This window comes from Miniopterus natalensis, chromosome X (assembly GCF_054644295.1).
Source record: "Miniopterus natalensis isolate mMinNat1 chromosome X, mMinNat1.hap1, whole genome shotgun sequence".
NCBI classification, from domain to species: domain Eukaryota; kingdom Metazoa; phylum Chordata; class Mammalia; order Chiroptera; family Miniopteridae; genus Miniopterus; species Miniopterus natalensis.
Genome location: NC_142103.1, coordinates 53,398,444 through 53,421,012, shown reverse-complemented (window position 1 = coordinate 53,421,012; position 22,569 = coordinate 53,398,444). Strand labels below are relative to the sequence as shown.

Sequence of the window (22,569 nt, the reverse complement as noted above, 5' to 3'; positions counted from 1 at the left end):
TCTCACCTTTTTCACTAAATCTATTCATCAATCAAATTTTCAGCATACCTCTTCTGTGGTATAAATTTACTATCAGATAAAGCACTTCAACTTAACACTGGAAACATTAATACCAGCATATCATTTTGTAAGTAATGTATTAAACCATGGTAGGTTAATAATACTTTGATGTTTCCTGAAGGAGTCAAGTTCACAAATGTGACTGCTATATGACTAACAAAAATTCTTTAGCTTATGTGGCAGTAATTTTTTAGTACTATTCACTGATTAAGTTTTTCCCAGTTCAATGACTTGAAGTTTAAATCTTGGTTCCAGAGGGGGAAAAAACCTAGGAACATAAATTTGCCATGAATTTTGGCAGTGAACATGGGCCTAGAGAAATTGTTTCATGTTTCCAAGAGCCAGGTACTGCATGATTTATAATGTTTTCCCAGGTTCTGTCCCTTTCCAATGTGAATGTTACAGAAAGGAGGGTCCTCAGATCAACCTAAGTATCTGCCTAAATTTTTTGCATTAATTCTTTGACCTTCCGTATTTTGTCTAGCTCTGTAAGGGATTTTCAAAGAATTAATTGTGCCCCATGAGGTAAGTAAAGGACAGATTCCCTTTTCTTAAAAGATGTCCTTTATACAAGTAACCCCAGAAAAAATAATTTTGCTTGTAATTTAATGTGTGGAGTGTGGCTGACTAGGAGGTTTTATTGCTAACTAATGATTCCTAAGTTGGAGATTTAGATCTAAGCCTAAGCCAGGGGGTTGTAGCATCGCAATTGAGCAATTGGCTGTGCGTGAAATCAGATAGTGGCCTTTAGATAGCTGCCTGCATTTTGGGGATCTCTCACTTTCCAGAGCTACCTACAACTGACTGGGCTCAAGAGAGAAAATAATTTCTCTTTCTGCTCAGGCACTCTCTGAGTTTCTCTGAAATTCGCTGTCTTGCTTCAGCCATAACTGCATCTGCCATTCTACATTGCAAAGAGTTTAATCAAATCTGTATCTTTCATCAAGATTAAATATCTTAAAGTGGTAAAGGAAAACATACCAAGATTTTGAAAAACTAAAGGATTAGTGCTTTTTGTCCAAACCCAAGACCAAAATGCCCTTTTAACAGGCCCCTTTTTCCTCCCTCAGAAGGCCTAGAAATATCCAACAGCCCACCTCTTCTGGATAGCTAGATCTATATTTTTAGTAGAAAATGATTTTGGTTGAATTTGGTTTACCTCTCTGAGGTTGTTTTCTTGTGGCAATAATAATAGTACTTATCTTGAGGGGTTCTAGTGAAGATTAAATGAAATAATACAAGTAAAGGATCTAGCACAGTGTCTGGTACATACTAGGAGCTCAATAAATGTTAAATTTCTTCCCTACTTGAACATTAGGCTGCTAATAGGTAGCTGTTACTCAAATCTGCCAGACATATTCTCAAAGATTTTATAGTGATTCCATGTATCTAGCTATCTGCAGTAGCTAGCCTTTCTATCGCTGCCCAGACCTGGATAAATACTGCTATAATTATTGTTTTGTTTGCGGAAACACTCATCAGTCATAGCAAACTTACTTGCTACAAGGTGGCTGCTGCTTGTACCTCCACAGATGTCCCTTTGACATTGTTATTAATGTAATGAAATCTCAGTGACATTATCTGTGTGATAAGTAATCAAAGTTACCATCATGTTTCTCCCTTTAAAAGCATCTTGCATTCTAAACAGAATATATTGACACATAGACTATTTTCCCTGAATGTGTTAATGTGAAGTGTTTGTGCTTTTGAGGTTTTATTGATATTTTCTTCTGTTAATACAAAAACTACACCCTGTCCACATACATGCTCCTTCTGTCTTTTGAAATGCACAATACTGGGAGATGAGAAAACAGGCCCAGACAAAAGAAAACTATTTGATTAGTAAGATGGTTATCATCATAGAAGGTATTTTGGCTTTTTTCTAGTTATTATACTAATGTCCCCTGATTACATCTCATTTACTTCCTACCCTGCCCAACATTCTTCTTATGACCTAGAAATAAATATTCTGATCATCACAAACTGAACATAGTGTTAAAACAGGTCTTGGTATGTCCATTTCAATTTTATCAGAGAGTGAAAGTCATTTATCTCATGCATGTTTTAGACATCTTTCTAGAATAGCTATTTAAAATTCATTGTTCCTGAAGTTTAGACTTCTTTGTAGAACTTCTCAGATGTAAAGATTTTTGAACTTTCACGTTTCCCAGTATAAAGCCCTTTCAGCAGAGAAAACTTTTGTTTGTGATAGGAAACTTAAAATTATTTCAGTTCTTCAGACCAGATATCCTCATAACTGCCATATCCTTCAGTCTCATAAGCAGGGTTTTAGTAATAACACAAAAACACTAAATCTCCCTCTCCCTTTATACTACTCTGTTACTCAAGATAATCTGACCTAAAAACCAGTGAAATTTCCTCCATTCCAGAATGTGCCCTGTCTGATTTAACTTCTTTTTAAATGGGTAAATTTTAAAACTATTTAGAATAAGGCATTGAGACTGATGAATCCTGTTATTTTATCACCTGCCCAATCTGCTCTATTATTCCTCAATTATTACAGTTGAATGCCATGGCCAACAGAGCAGCTGGGAAGGGGTATGAAAATGAACACAACTATGCCAACATTCGCTTCAGGTTCATGGGCATTGAGAACATCCATGTGATGCGGAGCAGCCTGCAGAAACTCTTGGAAGGTAGAAGGATTTCACCTTGGATAGGCCAGAGGCCGTAACTTTGCATTAATATATATACAAAAAGTATGCCTGATTTGGGGTAGACCATGAAAACAACCAGGTGAGCAGGTTCAATAGGTGAAAAGGTTTTTTTCTATAGTATGAATTCAGCTTACATAGTATGAATTATAGCAGTCTTGGTCTGGCAGAGGAACTAAGATGTTCAGTTTCATAACTCGGTAGAGTCCATCTGGATTTAGTTGCTATGGGAAGAATTTCTCTATATGGAATTACAGAGGCTGATTTTTGGGTGTGGGTAGGTCAGCGTAAGTATAAATGAATCGGGGATTAATTGCATCATCCTTGAGGTAAGAAATCACCTCATCTAATCTACTGTAAGAAGTCAGTTGGATTTCACCATTGTGCTGATGAAGGGGGTGAATTTAGACTTAAAAGAATGAAGCTAATGTCAGAAAGTTTGGGTCATCTGTCATCACTGAAAAATAATTGGAGTCAAAGTGAAGGCACAGTGAGATTGGGACCTTACAGGACTCTTGAGTCTCAAACATTTCTCTCAAAGCCACTACCCAGGATTCCATGATGTGGTATGTCAACTCAGGAAGAGATAATGAAAACCTGCCTTCTTTAATGAGCTCTCTGTTCTTCCTCTCTTTTCTTCAATTGTACTCTTATGTTATAGGCCAAGACCTCTTCCTTATATGACCCTTATCAGATTCTGTTTCTGCAGTCTGCATAGTCTGCATCCTATTTAGGATATTAGTGTCCATTTTCCTTGAATCCCCCCCCCCTTTTCCCCCCTCTTTTGTTCCAGAATATTCTATAGGTGTAGAGAACAGGACTTTCTACAGATTTTTTGAGGCAAAAGATTAGATTGCCCTCTGCTGGTTAACCAGTGCAAAATTCATGAAAATTAACTTTTCCTCCTCCCAATATGTTGAGACTGCACAGGGCTGCAGGGAGTAGGTGAGGGTGTGGGAATACAGACAGATGTTAAGGGGCTGCAGAGTTAAGATGAGTGGGTATGTCCTTGTAGGTAGCTAGTTATTAATATAAGGAAGAAAGCAAAAGGGAGCTAAAGAATAAACTTAATAAACTGGTAAGCTGAAGCAGGTAGCAGGGCATCATTCCATCTAGTTTACTGGGAAACTAACATAAATAGACTCATTCACATATTCCAGGGGACTGCCACGAGGAGACCTAATTCTCAGAACAGAGGAAAATCTCCCTGGGGGTGCTGCAGGTACTGAATTAGCAGAGGATGTAGAAGGGGAAATTCCTATGCTGGCACATGCACAGTAGAAACCAGATGACAGAGCCAGGGTGATGACATAGGAATAAATGTGGTTTTGAATAAGAGGAGAGGTGAGTTTTTTCCTGTGAATACTGACTCATACTTCTGGCTCTTCAGAGATTTCTGTGGGCTTGGGGGTGGGTTCTACACCTCAAGAAAGCAGAAACTGGATCTGGAAGATATGGTAGGCTCTAGCCCTAATCTTGTCCCTGACTCACTGTGTGGTTCCTGACTAATCATTTCACCTTTCTGTGCCTCAGCTTCCTCATTTACAAAATTAGAATCCACTTTTTCCTGTTTCTTGGTGAATAAACTGAGATTATTGTGAATTTCAATTTCTGCTTCCTTTTCTACCTTAGTTTGTGAAATGAAAACTCCAACAATGAGTGAATTTCTTAGCGGCCTGGAGAGCTCAGGGTGGTTGAGACACATTAAAGCTATTATGGATGCTGGAATTTTCATTGCAAAGGTAATAATCAGGACTTTTAAGAACTTGCACTGACTTTAATTATGGGATCTCTTGAGGTACCATTTTATCATGGTGGAAAGAGTACTGAAAGAAAACTTAGTTCCTAGATTCAGCTCTGCTACTAATTCACTGTGCGCCCTGGGCAAATCTTATTCCTTCTCTGGACCTCAGTTTCTTCATCTGTAAATCAAGGTGGTTAGACTAGAATCTAAAGGTATAATTTTGTTGGGGCCCACAGAAATCTTTGGGAATATTATTGACCCTCTCCCCCTGGAAAAATGTACATATGGCTCTACATACAGAAAATAAACCTTAATTTCAGGGGTTTCAGAGACCCCTGAACTCTTAAATGATCTCTAATGGTCCTTCCTGCTCAAATACTCTTTGTTGTATTTTTGTGTTGATTCTAAGGTGTCAAATAGAAGTAGGAGTGAGTGTAAAATAAATGCAGAGCTTGTGTACCTATGGGTATTCAGAACTCTGAATATAAAGTAGACCTTTTTGTACTTCTTTCTATAGGTCTGCCTCTGAATGCAGTCCAGGCAGGCTTCATCACTCATTCATGCTGACTTACTTATTTTCTGACCTCTAGAATCCTGGCCTCTGTATCATTTGTTATGCGATATAAAAAAAGAGAAGAAATTGGGACTGTACATTTTCTCATTTTGACATTTTGTTTATATGTATTCCTACATGAAAACTCTTCCTCTTCATCCCACCCCATTATTTGTAGAAGTAAAGTAAAGGAGAGAATGACTTTTTGGCCCTCTGCTGTCATTTTCTTAGTTGAAGGTAATGAGATATATAGCCTCTGGCTTAAAATGTTTGAAGAGTATATGTAATTAGCCTTAAATATCCAACCCTAATGCTTTCCACTTTCCTAGTCCTATTGTCCATACTTTTTATTATAGTATGTTATTAATGTTTTCTATGTGACCCTCTTGGTTGTTTCAAGCCCAGTTCTAACCATTCTTCATGCTGTTCCTTTTTCAGATGCCCTATACCCGTATATTTATCTGCATTCCCTTTCAGACTGACTTCATTATGCCAAAGAGAGTGAGGATGGATCAGAGGGATCAATTTGATAGACAGTACAACCTTATAAATATTGGTTGAATTAAAATGAGTGGCTGAAAAAGATAGACTTCAGATTGTATAATTAAATTGTGCTCCCCATCTCCAGCACCACCTGCCCCTTATCCCAAGCTTGAAAACTTAGCCTTGAATTCTCCCTCTTCCCCTCCATCTGGCAATTGCCTACTCCTATCAGCTCTACCTCAGAAGTATTTCTCAAATCTATTCATTCTTCCCAGCCTCAACTGTTATTTCCCTAGTTAAGACATTTATCATCCCTTGCTTAAAGTACTATAATAATTACTTAACCTGTTTACTTTTTTATTATTTGCCACATTTATTTTTATTTAATTATTTTTTAAAATTTTAATTTTTTTAAATTATAGTTTTTCAATATTATTTTGTATTAGTTTCAGGTGTACAGCATAGTAATTGGACAATCATATACTTTACAAAGTGTTTCCCCTGTTATTCCCAGTACCCACTGGCACCATGCTTAGTTATTACAATATTATTGACTATATTTCCTATGCTGTCCTTTCCATCCCCATGACTGTTTTGTTTACTAATTTGCATTTTTCTTAATTATTCCCCAAGTTGGCTACCAAATTGTTTCTAAAAATACATTTGATAATGTCACTTTAAGTTCAAATCCTCCAAAGGTTCTCCATTGCTCATAAGCCCAGCAATAGTGAACTCCTTATTGTTCTCAAAAACCTCTAGTACCCCTCCCTCTTTTTCTCTTTCATTATCTTTATTTTTTCTCATTACAAAAGTTGTACATATAAATTATCAAAGAAGTAAACATTTCAGAAATATATACCATCAAATGTGAATGTTCCCTGTAGTTTTCTCCACAACATACACATCATTGTTATAATAGTTTAATCTGTATGCCTCTAAATCAGCACTATTTGAACTTCTGTGATGATGGAAATATTCTAGACCTGTACTAATACATTAACCACTAGCCATATGTGGAAATTTTACACTGGAAATGTGGCTAGTGAAACAGAAACTGAATTTTAAATTTTATTTATTCTTGGTGAATTTAAATTTAAATAGCCACTTGTGTCTAGTGACTACCATATTGGACAGTACAGCTCTAGAGCTTTTTAACATATAAACATATTATTACTACTCTGTAAAAATGAGATTATACTATGCATATTGTTCTGCATCTAACATTTTATACTTAATGTACAGTGACATTTTCCAGATCAGTTCAGCCAGTACTACTTCACTCTTTTCAAAGACTATATCATATTTCTTTGTGTGAATTTACCAGCCTCCTGTTAATGAGCAATTCAGTTATTCCCAGTTTTTTTACAAATACAGACATTGTTGCATCAAATGCCCTTGAACATGTATCTTTATATGCGTAAACATTCTTAGAAGTGGATTTTCTGAGTCAAAGAGTATGAATACTTCAAACTTTAACTAGACAGGGCCAAATTGCCCTCCAAGTTGCACCAGGTTCCATTCCCGCCAGCAATGCCTATATCTCCACATTGCCAGTAATAATTATCATCAATCTTTTTAATCTTTCCAGGTATGAGAGGTGATGCATTTTATGTCATGTTTTAATTTGTATTTTTTTCCTCATTAGTGAAATTGAACGTCTTTTCATATATACCAGTAACTTTTCACTCCATTTGGAACCCTAAGAAAAGTGTAGTTGCTACTTTCAGGACTCTGGTATTACCTGAGGCGTCTGGTTAACTGAGAAGTTAAAAAGATTGAGAAACTTTTCCAGAGTTCTCTAACTCTTGTCTTACCTGCAACCTAAACATCCTTCTAGGAATGTCATTTCTTTTGTACTTTCTACTATAAAGGTTATTTATTTTCTCACACCTCATGAACCTCAGGGCCATAGCCCTTGCTCCTTACAAAACTCCTTCCTCCTTTCAGGTCTATTTCATTTAGCCATACTACTCTGTACCTCTTCTAGTTACTCTCCCTTTTCCATTAAGGACTTTGTGAATGGCCTTACTACCTTTCTCTCCATCCTGATTCTTCCTATCATCCCAGGAGATTTGAATGTCCTTATTCAGTCTATTGAATACTGCACCAATAGTTCTTTGAGCTTTTATACGCCAGTTCTCACACTCATTCCATCTATCCTGGTTCTTTTATTCTATGGAGACCTATATAGTTTTAAACCCTCTTTTTCTACATTTTCTCACATTCTCTATCTAGCCAAAACCCGGTAGCATAGAGCCTCATCCATTCCACCTTGCCCTTTATCCTTCCACTGTACCTGCACTGCTAATCCCAGTCATTCTCTACATTAGCTGCTCTTACACCCTAATGACTAACCATTCCTACAAATAAATAGATCCCATAGCCCAGCCAACGTGGCTCAGTGGTTGAGCATCGACCTATGAACTAGGAGGTCAGGGTTCGATTCCTGGTCAGGGCACATGCCGCGGTTGCAGGCTCGATCCCCAGTAGGGGACGTGCAGGAGGCAGCCGATCAATGACTCTCTCTCATCATTGATGTTTCTAGCTCTCTCTTCCTCTCCTTTCCTCTCTTTGAAATCAATAATAATAATAATAATAAAAATAGATTCCATAGCTATGTTAATTGGTACTATCACAGGTTTATGGTCCTTGATCTTAGCTGTAGTTCTGTAGTCTTAGGGCCACTTAGCAGTCATTTTATGTGTCCTTGTTTGGGTGCTGTCCACGCAGCAGCTATTCCTAATTTGTACCTTTCATATTGGCTACTCCACTGTTACTCCCCTCTCTATAAGCACATATAAGCATATCTCTTCATGGAAAAATGAAGGATAGCTCTCATTTTTCACTACTATCCTTACCAACCGTTTTTGTGTCTCCTTCCTTGCTATCTCATAGGAAATGGTGGCCCATCTTACTATGAATACAGGTAAGACTAATCTCTCTACCTGTATTTTATTTTATTTATTTTATTTTATTTTATTTTATATTTTATTTAAATTTTAAAAATTTTTTAAATATATCTTTATTGATTACAGAGAGAGGAAAGGAATGGGAGAGAGAGAGATAGAAACATCATTGATGAGAGTCATTGATTGAGCCTGCAACCGGGCATGTGCCCTGACCGGGAATCGAAACCCGATCACCTGGATCCTAGGTTGACGCTCAACCACTGAGCCATCCTCAGCCGGGTTCTGCCTGTATTTTAAATCCCACCTCCCCTTCTTCAAGAAACCTTTATCCTACATTTTCTTTTCTTTTTCTAATTTTATTTTTGTTTAAAATACTACAGATGTCCCTTTTTCTCCCCAATGATCCATTCCACCCCGTTCCTTCCCCCTCCCCAGTCCCTCTCCCCACCATTGTCCATGTCCTTGGGTTGTGTATATATGCATATAAATTCTTTGGTTACTCCCTCCCCCTCCACCCACCCGCCCTCCTCCATCCCTCTGACATTCATCAGTCTCATCTATGCTTCCATGTCATTGAATCTGTTCTGTTCATCAGTTTATTAAGTTCTTTAGATTCCACGTATAAGCGAGATGATGTGATATTTGACTTTCGCTGCCTGGCTTATTTCACTTAGCATAATATTCTCCAGGTCCATCCATACTGTCCCAAAGGGTACGAGATTCTTCTTCTTTACAGCTGCATAGTATTTCATGGTGTAAATGTCCCACAGCTTTTTTATCCACTCATCTACTGATGGGCACTTGGGCTGTTTCCAGATCTTAGCTATTGTAAACTGTGCTGCTATGAACATCGGGGTACATATATCCTTTCTGATGAATGTTTCAGGATTCTTAGGATACATTCCTAGGAGTGGAATCACTGGGTCGAACGGCAGTTCCATTTTTAATTTTTTGAGGAACCTCCATACTGTTTTCCATAGTGGTTGCACCAGTCTGCATTCCCACCAGCAGTGTACCAGGGTTCCCCTTTCTCCACACCCTCGCCAGCACATGTTGTTTGTTGATTTGTTGATGGAGCCATTCTGACAGGTGTGAAGTGATATCTCATTGTGGTTTTAATTTGCATCTCTCTGATGATTAGTGACCTCGAGCATTTTCTCATGTGTCTCTTGGCCATCTGTATGTCCTCTTTGGAGAAGTGTTTATTTAAGTCTTTTGCCCATTTCTTAATTGGGTTGTTTGTCTTCCTCTTGCTGAGTGCTATGCAATTCCTATGAAAATACCAACAGCATATTTCACAGACCTAGAACAAACATTTTGAAAATTTATATGGAACCAAAAAAGACCCCGAATAGCTGCAGCCATCTTGAGAAAAAAGAACAGAGTGGGAGGGATCACATTACCAGACTTCAAACTATATTACAAAGCCACTGTAATCAAAATGACCTGGTATTGGTACAACAACAGGCATATAGATCAATGGAACAGAACAGAGACACCAGAAATAGACCCATGTCATTATGGTCAGTTAATATTTGACAGAGGAGGCAAGAGTATCCAATGGAGTAAGGACAGTCTCTTCAATAAGTGGTGCTGGGAAAATTGGACAGATACATGCAAAAGAATGAAACTACACCACCAACTTTCACCATACACAAAAATAAACTCAAAATGGATAAAAGACTTAAATGTAAATCATGAAACCATAAAAATGCTGGAAGAAAACATAGGCAATAAAGTCACAGACATCCCACGTAGTGGACTTTTCACTGATACATCTCCTAGGTCAAGAGAAACAAAGGAAAAAATAAACATATGGGACTACATCAAACTAAAAAGCTTCTGCACAGCAAAAGAAAACAGCCTCAAAATACAAAGGAACCCCACAGTCTGGGAAAACATTTGCCAAGGATGTATCTGATAAGGGGCTAGTTTCCAAAGTGTATCCTACATTTTCTTATCCTCTTCTAGCTGTTTTCTTCTTTCCTCTTGGTTAGGATTTTCTTGAAAATAGTTGACCTCCCCTATTAGCATTTCCTGACCTCCCTTCATCCTTCAGTTCATTGTGATCCTATTTTCATACCATTACTACTGCTCTTGCTGAGGTCACTAATGACCCCGACCTGTCAAATATAAGGGTCATTCTTTAATCTTTGTTCTTATTTTGGCCTCTTTGCTGCATTGGACACTGTTAATCCCTTTCTCTTTGAACCACTTTTGTAATCCTGGCTTTAACCAAACTATTCCTTCATGGTTTTCTTTCTACCTTTCAGGCTACTGTTTCACAGGCTGACTTCTGTAAAATTCCCCTTCTTCTACTTTCCCTTTAAAAGTCACTGCTTTCTCAGGTCTTTCCTTTTCTTACTTTGTTCTCTGCCTAGACAGTACCAGCCATGCTCACAGTTTCCACTACCATCTCTAATTATATAATGGTCAAATCTACACTCTGGCCCAGTTTCCAGCCCCCTACTGGACTTTAGACCCACATATCCAATTATCCATTGGATTCTCCATTGGATATCCCTTATCTACTTTAGACTCACTGTGGCCCAAACTGAAATCTTCTTATTGTCTACACCAACTGAAGCTTGTCTCTTCTTCTCTGTTCACTATTCAGACTAATGGTGCTATTATCCACACATTTCAGAATCATCCTTGACCCTTCTCCTTCATCCCATATATTTTCATTCATAACATCCCCCTTCTCCTTTTTCAGCCCCAGTACTACCTTAGCTCAGGCCTTCTTTGCCTTTCACAATTTTATTAGCTCTCTAACTGGTCTTCCTAAATTCAAACTCATGTCCACTCAACCTATTCTCCTTACTCCCACCATAGTGAGCAAATCTTATCATGGAACTCCTCTATTTTTAATACCTCAATGGCTCCCTTTTGTCACCAGATGAAATTCACACTTGTCAGTCTGACCATTGCCCTCCTGGGCAAGCCTATCCTCAGTTCCTCACTCCAAGCCTAGCCTCAACCAAGGTGCTTAGAGTTTCTCACCTATGTCATACTTTTGTACCCCCTGCCTGTAGTGTCCTTTCCTCGTTAACCTGACAAAAGCCTACTCATCTGACAAGTCCACTTTAATTGTCTCCTCTTCTTTGGTTATTTTGTGCCTGTTGTACCTGGTATGGACTTTTACTGTTTTAGTTATCATTGGTTTGTAGTTGTTCATGTAAGTGTTTGTCTCCTTTGTATCCCTAATGCACACCATAGTGTTTCTTGTATAATCACTCAGTAATTATTGGCTAGGTGGGTGGATGAATGAGTGAGTAAATAAATTAGTTTCCTTCTGTTTTCTCACCTGAGGAAATCCTACTCTTTCTTCAAGCTTCCCTGGCTCCTACAAAAGGATATAGTTACTACACATTATAGCAGCAGATACTTTTTCACTGTATTGCATTTTTTATTTACCTTTGTTTACCCTAGTTTGTGAACTCCTTGAAGGTATAACTGAGTCTCGTCTTTGTGTCTCTAATACTTAGCACATAACTGGCATAGAGAGATACATAAGTATTAGAATGAATAAGTGAATGCTCATTATCCATCATTGCCAAAATTACCCAGATTGAGTAACTGCCCAGATCTTTACACCATTCTGATTGTACAGAAACTGTCCTAAAACAGGTAAACCTCTCCATCTTAAGTTGGAAGAATTTATGTTAGTAAGACTAAATGTCTAAAAACTCTAAATTATTGTCAGATCTAGGACTGGAATGCAGAACTCTTCTATGTATGTTTTGGGGCATGAATTTTTCCTCTTGCCTACTCTTCTCTCTGAGAGTTGATCCTTTTCTTCTTTGGAAGTTCGGTGAATTTAGAACTCCCTTATTTTTCTTTTTATCCTGAATCATAAGTCAGTTTTGATTTTTTCCCCCCATTAGGTAAGTTTTCTGTCTTTTGTTGCATTCCTTTATTTTTTTTATTCCCATAGAAGATGCCAATATTATTGAAGAAATTAATGTTGCCCAGTAAGACCAGGTTCTTTGTGCTGTAAGGATGGTATTTGGCAAGCCTATTTATTAACCCAACATACTATGTTATTTATGCTACTTTTTGCCTCTTGTCTTCACAGGCAGTGAAGGTAGAAAAGGCCAATGTCTTAGTCCACTGTTCTGATGGTTGGGACCGCACAGCACAAGTCTGCTCTGTGGCCATCATCCTCCTAGATCCATTTTATAGGACTTTTAAAGGTCTCATGGTAAGAGAGCAAATAATTGTTATTTTACTTTGCATAAGTGACAGATAAATAAAAAAGAACTTACAACCAATTTGTTTTCTACAAGAAGGGGTCCCAAATCTACAAAAATAGCTTTGTTTTTCAGTTTGGCTTCTTTCTACTAAATTAGGCATTTACAATCTATATACCTTTTATTGTATATACAACATAGTTTCTTACCTGTCAGAAGGTAAGTTCTATGTAATAGGCTGCTGTAAGGGGTAGGAGAGACTCAAACAGTTTGCAAAGCCGAGAGGATGACTGTTAAATAGGCTGTTAGATGGGTTCATCATCTTCAACATATCAACTGTTTGGATGTCAGACTCTTGATTGTTTTCTGGCTCTGATTCCAAGGCTTTTTAGTTGATTTTTCTAAGAAACAGATTTTTAAGAAATACTTTTCATAAAAGATTGAAAATAGGTTTGTATCAAGATGGTACAAGCCCAAGTACTAGCTTTGGAGTCCTGTTTTTTCATAGGTGGAATTTTTTTCCCCATTGCTTTTTTAGAGGAAGTGGAAGGGAGAGAGAGGAAGAGAGAAAGATCAATGTGAGAAAGACACATCGATTGTTTGCCTCCCACTCTCACCCTGACAGAAGCAAAGCCTGCAACCAAGCTATGTGCCCTTGGCGGGAATCAAACCCAGGATCCTTTGGTCCGCAGGCCAGTGCTCTAACCACTGAGCCAAACTGGCTAGGGCCCTAGCTTGAATTTAATATCATGTTTATCAGGATTGCATTTAGTTATGGCTCAAATAGCTTGCCACACATCATGTAAAAGCCAAAAGAAATGTGACACTGGATACAAATCCAGAATAATTTCTCCTGAGAGCATTTGAAATTTGAAAGAAGCCTATAGAGGCCTTTAAAGGAAATACAAGTTACTTAGTTATCATTTGGGAAATTAACTTTATTTATTGTCAGTTCAACCCAAACTTGTACAAAGTACATTTAAGCAAAGTGCTTTGATATTTTTATATGTATGGTTAATTCATTTTATGATTTTCCTAATGCAAACTTTTTTTGTATAAAAATGAAGATCCTGATTGAGAAGGAATGGATATCCATGGGCCACAAGTTCTCCCAAAGGTAAAAAATATCCTCATTTTAAGGGAGGAGGCTAACAAGAGGTCATTAGGGTTAGATTTATCAAAGCAAAATATGTTCTTGTGTATGAAGGAGCAGTATGTTGAAGATGGCGTAAATCTCTTTTCATCAAGAAATAAATATTCCAGATACTGTGCTAGGGGCCTAGGGCTACAGAGGTCATTAGAATATTATCTCTGCCTTTAAAGTGTGCAAATAATTATATCAAATTGTTAAATATTTTTGGGAAGAACAAGGTATCACGGGCCACAGAGGACAAAGTGCGTAACTCTGCTTGAAGAAGTCAGGACAGGCATCCAGAAATAGGCAGCATTTGAAGATAAATTTTGAGGAATGAATAGGAGTTTGCTAGACAGAACAGTGGGTTGAGGAGGGCATCCAGGCAGAAGGAATAATATCTAAGAAAATGCACCTTTTAACCTTTGATAAGAACAAAGAAACGTACAGATTTCTATTCTTTAGTAAGGGGCGGTGCAAGGGCTTACATTAGTCTAGTGTCTGCTATAAGGCAGACAGCCTCACTGAGGCTTTAACTATGTTATCAGAACAATCAACAAATATTTACCAAATACTTAGCAATGTTCTATATACTGTATCAGACACTGAGCTGGTTTAGAAGGCACATAAATTTTTTTACCCTTAAGGAAGTTAAAATTCAGGATATATTCTCTTCCATTGGTGTGTATCCACTTAATTTCATTTGATTACTACTCCTAGCCATTTGTTTCCATCCATTCACTTTTCTTTCATCAACAGACCTTGGGCCAGACAGTATACCAGGTTTATTTATTTATTTTTTAAAGGCCTCAGGTGTTTTACAAATGAATGTTGTTAATACACACCTGTGCTTATCTCTTTTTTAAATATGTTTTTATTGATTTCAGAGAGAGAAAAGGGAGGGGGGAGAGAGATAGAAAAATCAATGATGAGAGAGTCATTGATTGGCTGCCTCCTGCATGCCCCCTGCTGGGGATCAAGCCCGCAACTCCGGCATGTGCCCTGACAGGGAATCGAACCTCGATCTCCTGGATCACAGGTCAATGCTCAACCACTGAGCCAGAAGACTATGTTGAATCAGATATGGTCTCTGTCTCTTCTTTTACAGAAAAGAAAATCAATGATGACAGTATAGTTTGATAAGTGCTAAGACAATGGGAAACATACACAAAAGAACCTAACCCATTCTGGGGCAAAGAAGACTTCCTAGAATTAGTGGCATTTTAGAACATTCAAGAATATAAGGTTGAGTATTTGAAAAAGACAGTGGGTGTTTGACAGAATAAGATTCCTAAGGACACAAGAGGGAGTGAAAGCTATACTTCAACTGAAAAGATTAGCTAAAGCTATAACTAAAAACACTTCTTCCATGGAGACTGGATGGAAGGACAGGCAGTGAAGGAACTAACTGTGTGAGTGTTAGAGACAGAAGTTAGATATTTTTACTTGGTGGCCTTGATTATTTTCAGTGACACTGCAGACACCAGTGTGAAATAGGTTAGGGGTTTGAGAAGATAGAGTACATTTTGCAAGAGCTGTAAGGTTGATGGGAAAAAGTATTAAGGACATACATAAAGATTATGGGGGAACAAGTGAATTCTAGCTAGTATAAAGACTTTATTTCTTATTAATTTTATTGGGATGACACTAGTTAATAGGATTGTTCAGGTCTCAAGTACACATTTCTATGATACGTGATCTGTATATTGCATTGTGTCTACCACCCAAAGTCATATCATCTTCCATCACCAAATATTTGACCCCCTGTATGCCCCCACCACTCTCCCACCCCCTTCCCTCTGATAACCACTACACTGTTGTCTGTGTCGATAAGTTTTGGTTTTATTTCCCACATACAAGTGAAATCATATGGTTCTTAGCTTTTCTGAGTGACTTATTTCACTTAGCATACTATTGTCAAGGTCCATCCAAGTTGTGACAAATGGCAGTATTTCATCTTTTCTTATGGTTGAGCAGTATTCCATACTACATTGTCTTTATCTATTTATCTATCAAAGGACACTTTGGTTGCCTCCATGTCTTGGCCACTGTGAATAAAGCTGCAGTGAACATAGGGGTGCATATATCTTTGTGAATAAATGTTTTTGAGTTTTTTGGGTAGATACACAGAAGAGGGATTGCTGGGTTATATGGTAACTATATTCTTAATTTTTTAAGGAACTGTCATACTGTTTTGCATAGTGGCTGTACCAGTTTACATCCCCACCAGCAGTGAATGAGGGTTCCTTTTTCTCCACCTCTCCAACACCTGTTATTACCTGTCTTGTTGATAATAGTCATTCTAATAGGTGTGAGGTGGCATCTCATTGTAGTTTTGATTTGCATTTCCCTAATAGCTATTGAAGTTGAGCATTTTTTCATGTATCTGTTGGCAATTTGTATGTCTTTTTGGGGAAGGTGTTTCTTCGGGTCCTCTGCCCATTTTTTAATTGTATTGTATGCTTGTTTGGTGTTGAGTTCTATGAGTTCTTTATATATTTTGGATATTAACCCCTTGTCAGAGTTGTTGTTTGCAAATACCATCTCCCATTTAGTTTGTTGCCTTTTCCTTTTGTTGTCAGTTTCTTTTGCTGTGCAGAAGCGTTTTAGTCTGATATAGTCTCATTTATTTACTTTTGCCTTTATTTCCCTGCCTTTGGAGTCAAATTTATAAAATATCCTCTACGACCTAGGTTCATAAGTTTAGTACCTATGTTTTCTTCTATGTAATTTATTGTTTCAGATCTTATATTTGGGTCTTTGATACATGTTGAATTAAATTTGGTACATGGGGACAAACTGTAATCCAGTTTCATTCTTTTGCATGTGGCTTTCCAATTTTTTAAGTACCATTTATTGAAGAGGCTTTCTTTACTTCATTGTGTGTTTTTGGTTACTTTGTCAAAAATCATTTGCCCATATTGTATGGTATACGGGAACATGGGCTCCTTCCCAAGCTCCAACTCCCCCTCCCACCCTGTGGGGATATAGTGAAGATTATTTGTAAGAGTACTGTGGGACCGACCTTGGGAACCTGGCCAGCTCCTCTGTCAAGAAACATGGAGGGACCTGGAGAGTATTATGCTGAGTGAAATAAGCCAGTCAGAGAATGACAAGTATCACATGATCTCACTTGTATGTGGAATCTAATGAACAAAATAAACTGATGAACAAAATAGATCCAGAGGCATAGAAGCATGGAACAGACTGACAGATCTCAGAGGGAAGGTGGGAGTGAGTGGGGTGGGTGGAGAGAGATCAACCAAAGAACTTATATACATATATGCATAACCCATGGACACAGACAGTAGTGTTGTGAAGGGGGTCAATTGGATAAAAAAGGGGACATCTGTAATACTTTCAACAATAAAGATAAATTTTATTTATTTTTTATTTATTTTTACTTTTTATTCTTTGTTAATTTTATTTTTGTTTAAAATATTACAGATGTCCCTTTTTCTCCCCAATGACCCGTTCCACCCTGTCCCATCCCTCCCCCCCCCCAAGATAAATTTTTAAAAGAGAGAAAGAAACTGCTAAATAGAAACTGCTTCTAGATGTGAGCCTGGACTGTAAACAACTGCAGAGAAACAGCTAGCATTTTGATCTCACACAGCTTGCTTGCAAGCATGTCCTCACCCTGCATGCCCTGTTTGCTTTGTTTTCTGTACTCTATGTAACTCTATATTGGCAAAGCCTGTGTTGTGGAAAACTTCACTGGCCAGCTGCCAGCAGTGCACGTGTAAGTCCTGATAAACCCATGTCTTTCACAGCCAGTGCTCCAGGTTATTTCTTTGGAATTGGCAAGCAATACGCTGAGGTTTTCTCAAACCTCGGCTCTTTGCCTAACACCGTATACATGTGCCTTTATTTCTTGCCCTCAGTTCTGTTCCATTGATCTGTGTGTCTTCTTTTCTGCCAATACTATGCTGTTTTGATTATCATAGTCCTGTAGTATAATTTGAAGTCAAGTAGTGTGATACCTCCAGCTTAGTATTTTTTCTCAGGATTGTCTTGACTGTTGGGAGTCTTTTGTAGTTCTATACAATTGTGATAATTTTTTTTTCTATTTCTTTAAAAAATGGCATTGGTATTTTGATGGTGATTGCATTAAGTCTGTATATTCCTTTGGGTACTATGGCCATTTCAACTATGTGGATTCTTCCAAACCATGAAAACAGACTGTTTTTCAATTTCATTGCATCTTTTTCAATCTCTTTTGATACTGATTTTATATCCTCCAACTGTACTGTATTTGTTTATTGTTTCTAATAGTTTTTGGTAGAGTCTTTAGGGTTTTCTGTATATAGAATCATGTCATCTGCAAAAAGTGACACTTTTACTTCTTCCTTCCCAATTTGGATACCTTTTGTTTCTTTCTTTTGCCTGGTTGCTCTGGCTAGGACTTCCAGAACTATGTTGAATAAGAATGGTGAGAGTGGGCATCTCTGTCTTTTCTCTGATTTTAAGAGGAAAAGCTTTCAGTTTTTCACCATTGAATATGATATTGGCTGAAGGTTTGTCATATATGGCTCTTATTATGTTGAGGTACATTTCTTCTGTACCTATTTTATTGTTTTCATCATAAATGGATGTTGTATCTTATCAAATGATTTTTCTGCATCTATTGATACGATCATATGATTTTTATCCTCTATTTTGTTAATGTGGTTTATTACATTGATCAGTTTTTATATGTTGAATCATCTTTGTGCCCCTGGAATGAACTCCACTTGATCGTGATGTATTATTTGTTTTGATGTACTGCTGTATTTGATTTGCTAGTATTTTGTTTAGGATTTTTGCATCTGTATTCATCAGACGTATTGGTCTGTAGTTTTCTTCTTTTATGTTATCCTTACCAGATTTTGGTATCAGGGTTATGTTAACCCTACAAAATGTATTAGGAAGTATTGTCTCTTCTTCAATTTTTTGGAAGAGTTTTCGAAGGATAGGTATCAAATCTTCTTTGGATGTTTGGTAGAATTCCCTGGTGAAGCCATCTGGTCTTAGACTTTTATTTTGGGGGAAGCTTTTGATAACTGTTTCAATTTCCTCACTATTGATTGGTCTACTTAGATTTTCCAGTTCTTCATGATTTAGTCTAGGAAGGTTATACATTTCTATGAAATTATCCATTTCTTCTAGGTTAGTGAATTTGGTAGCATGTAGTCTTTTATAATATTTTAGTATGATCTTTTGTATATCTGTGATGTCAGTGGTAACTTCTCCTTTTTCATTTCTGATTATGTTTATATGAGTCTTTTCTCTTTTTTTCTTAGTGAGTCTAACCAGAGATTAGTCAATTTTATTAATCTTTTTAAAGAACCAGCTCTTTGTTGGATTAATCTTTTGTATAGTCTTTTTGTTTTCTATTTCATTCAATTCTGCTCTAAATTTTATGATTTCCTTTCTTCTGCTGACTTTGGGTTGCTTTTGTTCTTTTTCTAGTTCTTTAAGATGTGATGTTAGGTTGTTTACTTGGGATTTCTCTTGTTTGAGATAGGCTTGTAATGATATAAACTTCCCTCTTATTACTGCTTTTTCTGTATCCCAGAAGTTTTGATGTGTTGTATTGTCATTCTCATTTGCCTCTATATATGTCTTTTCACCTCACCTTTTATTTCTTCTTTGACTCAGTCATTTTTTAGTAGTATGTTTTTTAATCTCTACGTATTTGTGGGTTTCTTTACTTCCTTTTTGAAGTTGTTTTCTAATTTCAAAGCATTGTGGTCAGAGAATATGCTTCATTAAATTTCAATTTTCTTGAATTTGTTGAGTCTAGGTTTGTGATCCAAAATATGGCCTATCCTTGAAAACGTTCTGTGTGAAGTGGAAAAGAATGTATGATCTGATGTTCTGGTATGAAAGGCTCTGTGAGTGTAAATTATGTACATTTGGTCTAGTGTGTCATTTAAAGATGATATTTCTTTATTGATTTTCTGTTTGGATGATCTATCTAGAGCTGTCAATGGAGTATTAAGGTCCCAACTATGATTGTGTTGACAGTTTCTCCCTTTAGTTCTGTGAGTAGTTGCTTTATATATTTTGGTGCTCCCTGATTGGGTGCACGTATGTTAAGAAGTGTTACATCTTGATGCAGTGTTCTCTTTATCATTATAAAATGTCCATTTTTGTCTCTTGTTACCTTTGTTTTCTTGAAATCTATTTTGTCAGATATAAGTATGGATACATCTGATTTTCTGTGGATATTATTAGCTTGGAGAATGATTTTTCACCCTTTCAGTTTGAATCTAACTTTTTCTTTGCAGTTTAAATGTGCTCCTGAAGGCAGCTCATGGTTGAGTTTTATTGTTTGATCGGATCTACTATTGTGTACCTTTTTGTAATTTCATTCCATTTATATTTAGGGTAATTATTGATATGTGAGGATTTCCTATAGGCATTTTATCTTTTGTTTTCTAATAGATCTATGCCTCTATTGGTTCTTTTTGTTTGTGTTTCTATCTATTGTTTTTGTTTGGTGGTATTCCATACTTCTTTCCTCTGTTTCCTCTTGTTTTGAAGCTATCTGTCTCATTTTTTGTTGTTTTGTGTGTGTGTGTGTGTGTGTGTGTGTGTGTGTGTGCGGTTAACATTAGGTTTATGAAAAAGAAAGTTTCATATATACAGTATCATTTTTCTTCTGTACACATCTGATATCCTTTGCAAATTCAGACCTTTAGCCCTTCTCCTTTTGTGGTTTTGTTGTCACAAATTATCCCTGTTTTTGCTGTAAAGTTGTTGGTGCTCTTACTCATAGTTTTGTGACCTTTCTTGGTCTTTATTTCAGGTAGAATAACCCCCTTGACTATATCCTGCAGTGGAGGTCTTTTGGCGATAAATTCCCAGTTTCTGTGTATCTGGAAAAGTCTTTATTTTTCCTTCATATTTAAAGCATGACTTTGTTGGATATATTATTCTTGGCAGGCAATTTCTTGCTTTCAGTAGTCTGAATATTTGGTTCCACTCTCTTCTGACTTGTGCGGTTTCTGCAGAGAAGTCCGGTAATAATCTAATGGGCTTTTTTAAATAGGGTACTTTCTTCTTTTCCCTGGCTGCCTTGAGAATTCTTTCTTTGTCATTAATTTTTATTTTATTATTATTTTTTATTGTTCAAAATATTATAGATGTCCCCTTTTCTCCCCATTGACCCCTTCCACCCAGAACCCACCCCCCTTGCCAGTCCCTCACTACATTATTGTCAGTGTCCTTGGTTAATCTCTCTCCACCAACTCCCACCTTCCCTCTGAGATTCGTCAGTGTGATCCCTGCTTCCATGTCACTGAACCTATTTTTTTCATCCGTTTATTAAGGTCTTTAGATTCCACATATAAGTGAGATCATGTAAAATTTTCCTTTCTCTGCCCTGCTTATGTTGCTTAGCATAATATTCTCCAGGTCCATCCATGTTGTCCCAAAGGGTAGGAGATCCTAATTCTTTACAGCTGCACAGTATTCCATGGTGTAAATGTCCCACAGCTTTTTTATCCATTCATCTACTGATGGGCACTTGGGCTGTTTCCAGATCTTAGCTATTGTAAATTCCACTGTTATGAACATGGGGGTGCATATACTCTTTCTGAATAGGGTTTCAGGATTCTTAGATTATATTCCTAGAAGTAGGATCATTGGATCAAAGGGCAGTTCCATTATTAATTTTTTGAGGAACCTCCATACTGTTTTCCATAGTGGCTGCATCAGTCTGCATTCTCACCAGCAGTGTACCGGAGTTCCCCTTTCTTCACATCCTCCCCAGCATGTGTCATTTGTGGATTTGTTGATGGTAGCCCTTCTGGCAGGTATGAAGTGATAACTCATTGTGGTTTTAATTTGCATCTCTCTGATGATTAGTGACTTTGAGCATTTTTTCATATGTCTCCTGGCCATCTCTATGTCCTTTTTAGAGAAGTGTCTATTCAGGCCCTTCACCCATTTCTTAATTGGGTTGGTTCTCTTCCTCTTGCTGAGTTGTTTGAGTTCTTTGTACACTTTGGAAATTAGTCTTTTATCAGATCAGATACATCCTGGGCAGATATGTTCTCCCATACTGTGGGGGTCCTTTATGTTTTGAGGATGATTTCTTTGGCTGTGCAGAAGCTTTTTAGTTTGATATAGTCTCATTTGTTTATTTTTTCTTTTGTTTCTCTTGCCCTAGGAGATGTAGCAGTGAAAATTCCACTATGTGAGATGACTGTAACTTGCCTGCCTGTGTTTTCTTCCAGGATTTTTATGGTTTTATAACTTACATTTAAGTCTTTTATCCATTTTGAATTTATTTTTGTGTATGGAGTAATTTCGTGATCTAGATTCATTTTTTTGCATGTACCTGTCCAATTTTCCCAGCACCATTTATTGAACAGACTATCTTTACTCCATTGTATGCTCTTGCTTCCTTTCTCAAATATTAACTGACCATAATGGTGTGGGTCTATTTCTGGGGTCTCTGTTCTGTTCCATTGATCTATATGTCTGTTGTTGTACCAATACCAGGCTGTTTTCATTGAAATGCTTTTGTAGTACAGTTTGATATCCGGTAAAGTGATCCCTCCCACTCTGTTCTTCTTTCTCAAGATGGCTGCGGCTATTCAGGGTCTGTTTTGGTTCCATATAAATTTTGGAATTATTTGTTCTAGGTCTGTGAAATATGCTGTTGGTATTTTAATAGGAATTGAATTGAATCTATAAATTGTTTTTGGTAGTATCGACATTTTAGCAATATTAATTTCTCCATCCATGAACATGATATATTCTTCTACTTGTTTATATCTTCCTCTATTTTTTTTTCAGTGTCCTGTAGTTTTCCGAGTACAGGTCTTT

General features: G+C 37.2%; 1 protein-coding gene across 4 annotated transcripts in view; it reads left to right on the top strand.

Annotated features, from left to right (window-relative positions):
• MTMR8 (myotubularin related protein 8) overlaps positions 1 to 22,569 on the top strand; it is a 158,838-nt gene that overhangs the window by 77,417 nt on the left and 58,852 nt on the right. For 3 of the 4 annotated variants that reach the window (XM_087813445.1, XM_016210163.2, XM_087813447.1), the window contains 4 exons: positions 2,585 to 2,717; positions 4,368 to 4,477; positions 12,503 to 12,628; positions 13,685 to 13,734. In XM_087813445.1, the coding sequence (XP_087669571.1) occupies positions 2,585 to 2,717; positions 4,368 to 4,477; positions 12,503 to 12,628; positions 13,685 to 13,734 (419 nt within the window). The remainder of the gene's footprint in view (positions 1 to 2,584; positions 2,718 to 4,367; positions 4,478 to 12,502; positions 12,629 to 13,684; positions 13,735 to 22,569) is intronic. The other variant, XM_087813446.1, reaches the window with a different exon arrangement.